This window comes from Betta splendens, chromosome 5 (assembly GCF_900634795.4).
Source record: "Betta splendens chromosome 5, fBetSpl5.4, whole genome shotgun sequence".
NCBI lineage: Eukaryota > Metazoa > Chordata > Actinopteri > Anabantiformes > Osphronemidae > Betta > Betta splendens.
In genome coordinates, this window is record NC_040885.2 from 5,884,357 (window position 1) to 5,895,397 (window position 11,041).

General features: G+C 45.3%; 1 protein-coding gene across 2 annotated transcripts; it reads left to right on the forward strand.

Annotated features, from left to right (window-relative positions):
• Nucleotides 1–271: 271 nt before the first annotated feature.
• Nucleotides 272–6,985, forward strand: LOC114855655 (cell division control protein 42 homolog). Of its 2 annotated transcripts, none has more exons than XM_029150984.3 (6): nucleotides 272–431; nucleotides 2,328–2,463; nucleotides 2,689–2,761; nucleotides 2,861–2,970; nucleotides 3,062–3,259; nucleotides 3,923–4,845. In XM_029150984.3, the coding sequence occupies exons 2-6, from the start codon at nucleotides 2,359–2,361 to the stop codon at nucleotides 4,010–4,012; spliced, it is 576 nt and encodes a 191-aa protein (XP_029006817.1). In that variant the 5' UTR covers nucleotides 272–431; nucleotides 2,328–2,358; the 3' UTR covers nucleotides 4,013–4,845. The 2 variants fall into 2 exon arrangements, with proteins under 2 accessions (XP_029006817.1, XP_029006816.1); XM_029150983.3 differs by lacking the exon at nucleotides 3,923–4,845 and adding an exon at nucleotides 5,536–6,985 and having other exon boundaries at nucleotides 273–431.
• Nucleotides 6,986–11,041: the final 4,056 nt, after the last annotated feature.

Consider the following 11,041-nt stretch of genomic DNA (forward strand, 5'->3'; position numbering starts at 1 on the left):
GGTCAGAATAAAATTCATTTGCCCATGAAAATAGGCCGCTAGGTTTGTTGGTCTAGGTGTTATTACAAAAAGAGAGGGTATAGATATACCCAGTATACTAATGCCAGTAGCAAGTGGCCATGCTTACGACACAGTTCATATCCTGCGGACATAATGTTTGCGGTCTTTATCTTAACTCGGGCAAGTTGTGTTTAAACAGCACGTCTTAAAATACACATTGAAAGCTTGGCTGTCGGAACCCTCGTGTTCTTTGAAGCTTTGACCTACTCGTCTCATCTTGGTCCCAGTAACCAAAATAGTTGAATTGCGGTAAAACTGATGAACGTGATTGCGTAGTAGGTTTCTACGCAACGTGTCCCTGTTCAGTTGACTGGGAAGCCCCTAGCGCGGAGCTGCCAACGCCCGGCGTACAAACACAAACAGAGGATACGGTATGGGAATAATGTGTCTTAATTATATTACTTAGGTGCAGTTCTGGTCTGCTTTTAGTTCAGTTATAGCAAACCTGAGCTTGATTGTATATCTGTGGCATCTGGCTGTTCTTTTTGGTTAGGTTGCCGTTCAGCAACAGCATCCGCTAAGGTTAGCTTGCTAGGTTAGATCACAGCAGTTAGCATAGCAAGCAAATAGCGGACCGGCTAAACTAAAGCTTTTGGGTTAGAGTAGCGTCCGTATTTAGGTCGGTGGTTGCAGCGTAATATCATCTTTTTGCATGAAAAAAAAAAACAATAAGTATGTAGAAAGGCATGCGACATGTCTCCTCTGAGCTTGTAGCGGGTTAACAAGCCGAATGTAAAGGAATAACAAACCCATTTTTTTGCTTTATGCTGCGTTTTGCAACAACCGAGACTAACAACATTAAGTATGTATTTAAATTTAAACTACGAGGGCTGAGTAAGTTTATGGTTAGGTTAAACAACCAGAAGGTAATTAGGCCAGCTTGAGGCCAGGATGTGGCCGAAATTCAGAAGGGAGCAGTAGGACTAGTACGTTCAGGCTAACTCTGTTTGTAATAGCTGCCATCTGTGTTGAGGGTATAGTGGTAATTACACCGGCATGCCTGTTGTACTATTTCCTTACTTCTGCTGAATGTTATACTTGTGGTAGTTAGTAGCCCGCTAATATTAGACATTTAGACATGTGATACTAGAAAAATGTTTGTGTATAATGTCTATTTGGATTTTGTATCATCTGAACTTGGAAACGTTGAAGGCGTGATTTGTTGTTTGATTCCTATTGTCCGATGACGTTGTTTTGTAAATGATGCTGTGGTTCGTGGATGCATCAAACTAATCCTGCGCTGCTTGTACTACTAAAGTTCAACGTTGTCTGCCCCTGGCCTATAAACACAAATTCGTGGACAAAGCATTTGACCCCTCTGTACCCCTCTGACCCGTTATGTGTGTGTGTTATCTGTGTGTTAAATTCATTCAGGCTTTTTATCAGCAGACTGGTGTGTCTGAATGATCTGAGGGTAATGTTACTGTTTCTACAAAAGTAGAATTGAGATATTCAGGAACAATGAAACATCTTGGCTTGACCTATACCACTGTCTTACTCTATTGTATGTTTGCCAAGTGTTGATAAGAAGGAGTCACTAGGTCAAGCCTGGTGCAGATAGCTGGAACCACCATGCATGATGATGGTGTACGTATGTATTGATCACAGAATTACTGATTAAACACGAACTGCTCTGCACATGCACTGTACAAGCAGTAACAGGACACAGACAGGACAGTCGAACCAGTAACAGGACACAGACAGGATAGTCGGACCAGTAACAGGACACAGACAGGAAAGTCTGGTAGTCGCATGTAGAACCACAGTGGCTGGTTATTGGATAAAATAGATAGTAACTAGAGGAGCTCAGTTTTGAAGGATGTCCAGCATTGAAGTCTGCAGCTTCAGTGCCATTGTGTACAGCACGCATAGTGTGTAACAGCTGTGTCAGTAGCTGTGGTTGACCACGGCCATGGGTAGTTAATCAGTGAGTTTTCTCTGTTCTTCTAAACGTCTCTTTTAGTACATAATTGGTTTCTGTGCATAGATGCCTGGGACATTGTTAAGCTCAGGTTGTATAGTCACATGAGGTGTGTTTTTACATTAAGTGTGTTAAGGCAGGTTATGATGCTGTCGCCACCTTGCTGTCTTCAACTATTTTAGATAAGAAGAAGAGAAGGAAATCCTAAAAGTTTGTATTGTTCATTGAGGTGGCTTTGACTTTGTAGACAACCAGAATGGCAGGTCAATGTAGAAGCCTACCTTACCTTGTCTCATGATGACTGTCCTGTTAAATCTTTTTTTTTCCTACTGGTTTTCTGTTTCAGATCTTGAATGAGTAGACTGTAGAACACAGCTATGCAGACCATCAAATGTGTTGTCGTTGGGGATGGAGCTGTGGGTAAAACCTGCCTGCTCATCTCTTACACAACAAATAAGTTTCCCTCTGAATATGTACCTACGGTAAGTGTGTGAAGGCCTATTACTGCTGATAGCACCTAGCCTCATGTAAATGCACGAATATTCCATATTGTAATAACTATGATGTCATAACTTCGTAGCTACATTTGTCACTTGTTATGCTGAACCTCCTTCGGTGTTTTTTTTTTTTGACCCAGTTCATCCTTTTTACTAAATCACATGATGACATGCAACACACTAGCTATTGGTTTGATTTGTGCCTTGTAGGTATTTGATAACTATGCCGTAACTGTAATGATTGGAGGTGAGCCCTACACTCTGGGCTTGTTTGATACAGCAGGTAAGTAACTATTAAATCTTCTTGTACCTTGAGGTGTTACAATTGAAAGTGTAATGATGTATGTGATGACCAGAGTATGTTTGTGTGTGGTTTCTCCAGGACAGGAAGACTACGACCGGTTACGACCCCTGAGTTATCCCCAGACAGACGTTTTCCTTGTCTGTTTCTCTGTCGTGTCCCCCTCATCATTTGAAAATGTCAAAGAAAAGGCAAGTCCGGCTTTCATAAATGGTATATTGTCCAAGATTGTGTCTCAGTGTGTTACTACATGTGTGAATAACCACACATTTGTCCTTCCAGTGGGTTCCAGAGATTACTCATCACTGTCCAAAGACCCCTTTCCTGCTAGTTGGAACTCAGATTGACTTGCGTGATGATCCCTCCACTATAGAAAAGCTGGCAAAGAACAAGCAAAAGCCCATCACTCCAGAAACAGCCGAGAAGCTTGCAAGAGATCTCAAGGCTGTGAAATACGTGGAATGCTCAGCCCTGACACAGGTAATCACACACTGTGTGTGTCTGTGTGTCTGTCTGTGTCTGTGTGTGCTGGTTATTCAACTCTCTCTGTTTAATACCTTGATGTAATGTGTATCAGTTGGCTTTTCCAGCTGTTCATCAACTGAACATACCTGGTCAAGGTAATCAGTAGTAGCTGGGACAGGGAGAGGTAGACAACCAGCAGGACAGTGGCCCTTGAGGGTTTCAGTTTGACACCCCTGCCGTGATTTTTTCTGTAGGACAACACAGCGATGTTTGGATAGAGGTAAAATCATGGCATGGTACTTGCAGTTCCAGTTTTCAGCATAACACCTGTCCAGTCCTCCAGCTAATGCTTTTCTAACCACCGTAATGGTTCCGATACGGGACGTATTTAAATAGGACAGAATAAAGGAAGTGAGTGAAGGGAACGTGACCCACTCCTGCCAAGAACAATAGTGTTGATGAAACTGCTTCCTGCTATACCCCGTCCCCTACACACACACACATATCTGCTGATGTCTTTTCCTGTTTCCTGTAAGGGTCTGAATTGCTCCCCTCCTTTCGGTAGAGGCCATGTTGTACACCAGTGCTTTCCATTCTGCTGTGTTCCTCTTCTCCTCCACCCCATCTCTCTTTCTCTGCTTGCTCTGTTAATTGTGCTCTTTTCTCCCGTGTTTGTAGCGAGGACTGAAGAATGTATTTGACGAAGCTATCCTAGCTGCCCTAGAGCCTCCTGAGACGCAGAGAAAGGCCAAATGCTGTATATTTTAAGTTCAGAGAATTTCTTCTGCTTTCCATCACTGTCAGTGTTTTCATTCATTGCATTTTTTCATTTACATTCACTACTTGTCATATACAAACCGGTGCCATCCTCTGCCAACTAACAACCCACCAGGCACACGCTGCTCACTGTAGCTACGAGGTGAAAAGGTATCACTAATCTTTGATTGGCCCCAATCACTGAGAACTTCATTGATTTGCTGCTTTTCTAACCTGTAACTGCTGACATTCCTTTTGTTCAGTGTTAACACCATGTTTTACTGCTGGAGCTGTTTGTGTTTCTTACACGTTGTTACCACCGCAGTCTTCTCTTTGTTCTTACTTCTCCTGCTGAGGGCTAAGCTCATTGATGTAACCACTAGCCAACAGTAGAGCATGTAGGATGTATGCTTTGTTTAGTTACTGCTTTACATTTGTCCTATGAACGTAGTTAACACCAAGAGGATATGGAAGGTATGGTGGAAAAGTAATAACAGAGCTTCCACTTCCAGCACTAATGTATATTTTTTACTACATTTCGTGTTTAAATAAACAAACGCGTGTGTGTGTGTGTGTGTGTGTGTGTGTGTGTGTGTGTGTGTGTGTGTGTGTGTGTATGTGTGTGTCTGTGTGTGTGTGTGTGTCTGTGTGTGTGTGTGTGTGTGTGTGTGTGTGCGCCCTTAAATTTTGTAACTTTCTGAGATTTGTTTTCTGGTTGGTTCTCTAATGTGCCGTTAACCGTGGTGCATACGCTGCTGTAATGGAAGCTAAACCGATACAAGAGGCTATAACTGTGTGACATGCCCTGTGAAAAGAAATAATAAAGGCCAAATGGACTTCCTGTTCTTTCTGGTCCCTTCTTTCCCAGTGGTTTGTTCAGCAGGTTGTTCTACAGCACCAAGGGTCTTACTTATTTCGTTTTTCCATTTGGTTCCAAAGCAGCTGGTTCGTTCACATGATAGAGCTCATGATTATAAGCAGCTCTGATTTCAGACAAATTCAAAGAAAAGGTCCATTCACCAGAGTTTGTGACTACTGCCTTAAAATCTGATGCTTTGTTTTTACAATAAATCTGGATGGCCTTTACCCCAGCGAGCAGAGCCAGCAATTAAACCAAGAGGTGTGGAATGAAAGTCCTGAATATTATTGTCCCGTGTTGTAATGTATGTTTGTTTTATTTGCTCCCTTCACTTTATTTATTTCACTGGTCCCTGATTTCAGCTGCATGTTGCATTCAAACATGCATGATGTTTGTTACTCACCCTTGATTTGTCTCACAGCTACCTGGACTGTAATAGGACTATGTTCTCTTGAGTTGTCCATTCTAGATCCAGCTCAGCTCCTAAACATGTACATTTATTTCTTATGGTCCCAGCAGTTTTCGCTCATATCTCACTAAATAATGTGTAATGCTACTTTTGTTATCACCTTTTGTTGTTCTCAGTTTCAGACCCTTGTGTTTTTGTCTTTTTCGCTTAACCTGCTTGTCGGTGTCACCCCTTATTGAGCATGTGTTTTTGTGCTTGTGTTCACAGAAAGGCCTAAAGAATGTGTTTGATGAGGCGATATTGGCTGCATTGGAGCCACCAGAGCCCAAGAAGAAACGCAAATGTGTGCTGCTATGAGATCCTCCTGCCCATTTCAAAAGTTCACACACACACACACACACACACACACACACACACACACACACACACACACACACACACACACACCCTACACCCCTTTCCTGCTCGGCTAAGGCTGGTTGACAGGCTTGTTCTCCAATGGGAGTACTGGAAAGAATACAGCCGACCAAGTGTCAGAGAAAGCTCTGCAATAATGAGAAGCTTCACCCCCAAGTATGGGTTGAACCTAACCTGGTCAGCAGCTGCTGGGGCCGCATGGCACAGCCTTTGCCGAACTAGAAACTCAGCAGCAGGAACGTTTGTTGAGCTTTTAGACTGATTTCAAAGTCAGACTGTGCTGTGACCTAACAACCAATGTGAAAGTTTCATGAGTAGAAGGCCTGGCACAGCCCCGTTCAGCTGCTTGATTGGTGACTGCTCATGCTGCCGGTCTGTCCCTGTGTCCGCGAGCACACACACCCTGTCCCCAGCACTAACAGAAGTAGTGTTGTTCTGTTTTTGTTTGCCAACACCCATTTTCTCCTGAAACACATGACAAAATATTTATTCCATGTTCAGATAGATGTGCTTTCAACCACTACAGACTGCGTAGGTCTGTCTGGCAATACAGCTGTAAAACCACAGCGTTGGAAACATTGCCATCTAGTGTCCAGTGCTCTTAGAGCTGCCCGTTCTGGAGCTGAGGGCATCTACAGTAGTAGTAACCAGAGAAATTGGCCTTTTAGAAGCAGAACTTAAACAGTGTTAGCAGAACAAGCGGCGCGTTCTTCACACGTCGTCGGAGACCAATGACGGACACGAACAGGCACAGCTTCCTCCGTGTTTAGACAGCTCCTAGTTCCATCTGATGTTGGTGCCTTCCTACTGCAGGTTGTGTCCGAGGCCTGAAGAGCTGTGTGGTCTGTTGTACCCGTTCAGACTGTGCAGTGTGTCGCTGAGCCTTGGTCTCTGTTCTAAATGATGAGTTGAACAGATGTTATTATGTAATGTAAGCTGGCACACAATGTCCATGTAGGCTCCAGGTGTTTTTACCAAAATCTTTTATTTTAGTCTTTTTAGTTCGCTCCTTTTCCATTTAGGGGTCAGAACTCATCTAGATTCCAGCCTTCCATTTAATACTTGATTGGTTTTATCAAATGAAAAGCTCCACTCTGTTTGGTAAAGATTATTTGTGATTGGTTGGATCTAGTTTTTCTTTTCTTTTGGCTTAGAGTTGGCTCGACACCCAGCCCAAGTCAGTATAATTATTATAACCTGTCGATGTTTTGGTGCAACACCAAATGCTTTGTCTGAAGTCTTTGTTCTTTGTATATGCATTCTTTTCAAAAATATTAAACTTATACCTTAATTGCCTTTACCACTTTCCCTTTGCCATTCTTCAGTGAGTGGTGTTAAATATTCATCTCCTCAACATCTTAAACAGCTTTAATTCAATAGTGGCCAACAGATGGTGCCATCCACCCACACAGCACTTGCTGTAGACAGTAGTTCTACCTAGTGTGGCAAATCTTGGGAATACAACAAGTTATTATTAAAAAAAGAAACTGGCTAAGAAATTTGCAAGTTTTATATTAATACACAGTGCGACCTACAGTCTTCAGGGCCTTACCGAACACAAAATACAGCTATATAGAATTATAGAAAAACCCAACAGGTCCCACAGAGGAGAGAGGAAAAGGTCCCACAAGAAACCTTTAAGAGAACCAAGTCAATAGTATATTGGGAAGGGCAACACCAAGCAGCAAACACGACACATAACAGTTGGTTGAGATTCCTGCTCCGGTTCTACCTGTAGGAAGAAGGTTCTAGGCCTGGTCTCAAAGTAGAGAGGGTGTCTGCATCCAGAATTTGACCTGAAGCTGATTCTGCAGAGGAGCTCGGTGGCTAGAGGCTCTGCCTCCCATTCTACATGTAGAGCCTCTAGAACCAGTAGACCATCTCTGAGAGAAGTCTGGAAGAGAAGATAGAGCTATATAGTGAGAAAAAGAGGGTTAGAATTCTCTCTCTAGATTTTCCAACCATGGAAGCTGATGGAGAAGAAATGTGATCTCTCTTCATGAATCCACTCAGACTCTGGCTGCAGCATTTTAGTATAACTTTTAGTCTCAGACAAACTGAGATTACACTCATCCAGCCTGGAGGAAACTAAACATGAATCTAATCTTACAAGTGTTCTGTCTGCAAACAGAACATGATTCATTACATTCAGAACCAGATAAAGAATCATTTAATGTGATTGTGTGACAGACCTACAGCAGTAGGTGAAGTGTCGACATGGACGACTTACTGTCAGGATTGACACTTTGAACTCTGAGTAGTTAATTAAGCAGATTTGTAAATTGAATACCAATGTATGCATCTAAACTGACACTCGAGACCAATGAGCAAGAATAGCTCATGTCAGGAAGCCGAATCAATGCTGTCGAATTATGTTTCACAACTGTACTAGCCCTTAAAGTCAAAGGGAAGGCCATGCTCTGAGCTGAGACAAACCCATTTAGCCTGAAACCCCAGACCGAGCTGAAGCCTTGGGTGTTGATGGGTCCTGTCAACTTAGGTTTGTGTCTCCACCACAATCCACCAGCATGTTGTAATGTCGGTGTAGACATCGCTGTCTTCTATCACCCCGGACGAGGATGTCCAGGCATTCACCAAGGTCACGAGGGCCATCTGCCAGGCTTGGTGACCTGCAATATCTGCCCCAGATGGTTGGGAGGGGTCCTGCCCCACCCTGTGTCTCCACCCGTGTTCACCCCTGCAGCATGGCCACACATTGCCTGTGTTTCTGGAGTGCTGTCTATCAGTGCCCTCTTCCATGCCGTTAATTATCCTGCAGGCTGAACGGAGGCCATTCTCCTGCATATACCCACACAAACCTGGCCTCCATCGCTCCTTGTGATGCTTGACAAACGAGGCTAAATGTTCTGTCTTATTGAGGAGCTACTGAGCCACACTAGGAACCTGGAAGCGAAGCGTTTCACTTTATGAGACAACCTCATGATGATCTACACACACAGCGACTGGTGATGAAAAGCACACTGGGCAGTAAATCAGTGTGCAGACGTCCCTGATCCCCCACAGAGGCACGTCTGCAATGCGTGAGTGAGTTACTGCTGGCTGAGTGCTCAGCAGCTCGAAGGGGAACGCAGAGGTCCTGTCATCACCTGTAATCAAAGCCACGCATTAGGAACCGAAAGCTAGTGTTTTCATATGTGAGAGAAGCGACAACAGGAAGCTCGACTAGTGCGGCCCTGGACTGACACCAGAGCAGCTGCTTTGGTACCTGACTTCATTCCTGTGGCAGCTTTTTGTGAGACGGGAGGAGAAGAATCTCTTGAAGGTGGTTTATGAGGCCAGAGTGTGGCCTGCGCTCGGGTGACGCCCGTGGATGTTTCTTGGAGTGGTGGTCTGGAACTCACACATGGACCATCTTGGTGGCGATGGGCCGACTAGTGCAGCTGAAACCAACGAGGCTCATGTCCCACAGTCAGTTACCAGAGGCTAAAATTAACATTTTATGTCGGCTGTTGAGAATACGTGTTAGATGGTTACATTTCTAACCAGGTGTGTTTGCCATCAGTAATAATCGTCACTCCTAACGCTGGCAGATGCAAATAAAGAGCTGGACTCAACTTCACTGATCAAGCTAGTGTGAAGTGTCTTGCTCGAGGACACAACTGGTGGAATTGAACTGGCGATCTCATGCTTCCCCTGCCAACTCTGTGCTCATTGAGCACGGACCACCAAGTGGAAGGAGATGCCTCCAAGTGAGCACATGGTGCATCTGACTCCTGCAAAAATGCAATTGTGTGTGTGTGTGTGTTATTATTTTGACGCACGTACACACGCACACTCCAGGTGTTAAGGGAAAGTTCAGCTGAAATCTTCTTGTTGACAGATTCATGGCTGTTAGCAATAACAGTGTGTGTGTGTGTGTGTGTGTGTGTGTGTGTGTGTGTGTGTGTGTGTGTGTGTGTGTGTGTGTGTGTGTGTGTGATTTCTCTGTACCAGCATCCACACATGGGGCTGTTAGCAGTCATGGCCCCCATCAACAGCCTGAGCCACATCTGGGTGTGTTGCCGCCTTATCTGATCTGTCCATGGATGAACGTAGCCTGAGAAGGATGGAGATGAGTGCCTGGAATTCCCTGCTATGGACAGAGGTGAACAAAGAGACAGCTTATGATGGGCCCCAGTTCATCGGGAGGTTTTCATGCTGACTGGCAAAAGGTCTTTTGTGCTGTAAAATGAAGGGTTTTAAGCAGCAGCAGCTCCCAGTTTGGCCTCCTCCACCTTCCTCCTTCTATCCACTGACTTGGCTCCTCACAATGGAGACGAGAGTGAACGTTAGCTCCAGTGAACAGGACTGTCCAACCCAACACCGGCCCAGAAGAGCCAGGACGATGCAGCAGCACAGTGCAGCTGCGGCCTGCGGCTGCTCTGAGGTTGGAGCGGGTCCCAGGTGTGTGGGTTGTGCTCTGGCAGGTTTGTAGCATGAACAGGAGGGTGCCGGCAGTGAGCTGGGTCAAAAAGCTCAGGCAGTGATGGTCCACCTTCATGTGTAGCTGAGTCTCAGCTTGTTCCAGCAGGCAGCGGTAGAACATGTGACGGACGCGCTGGAGCCTCAGCGTTAGCTCTGTAATGACCAAACACGGCAACGTCTAGGATGCCCAGGAAGGAGCTCAGGAGAGAGGGAATCGCAATCACAAACAAGAACCATCTGCCTCATTTGTGTAACTTGTTTTCTTTTAATATGGGAAGTATGCTGAAGAGATCTGGGTCTGAGAGAGGCCTGGGAGGCCGGCCTGGGCTTTAGCCAGCCATCTCCTGGGTTGAGGGCATTCATATCCAGCCTGCGCCGTTAACCCTTCACAGGTCAGGATGCAGCAGCAGCAGCACCGCACACACACACACACACACACACACACACACACACACACACACACACACACACATGCAGTGTGAACGCAGCGTGTCTGCATGTGTTAGGAGTGGACCGGCCTCTTCATAGTTAGGCGCATTTCACTGCTTTCACACTCATGTCTCATAGGTTTAAATCGTTAACTGACACACGCAGGAGAGGTGAGTGAGGACAGAGCGAGGTCAGGACAGGACGTGATGCCATGGAGCTATTATTAAGGCTGTGCTGTAGGTGGAGTCCTCGTCTACTCTCAGTGAGATTAGCTGGGCTTTGTGTGGCTTAGTGCTCCCGTCCTGTCATCATGTAGTTCTGCCTAAAAGCAGGAAAGGCTGCGTGTAGCTCCGGCGCAGAACGCGATGGAACCAGTCAGTTCCCAGCTCATCTTCATGGAAGCTGTGTGGGACAGCTGGAGCTGCAGCCTGTCCTGGCTCTGGTGCCATGTGGTCGGCATCGGGCCCTAACTCGCTCCTGCCCGGTAGTCCTGCCTCCGTTG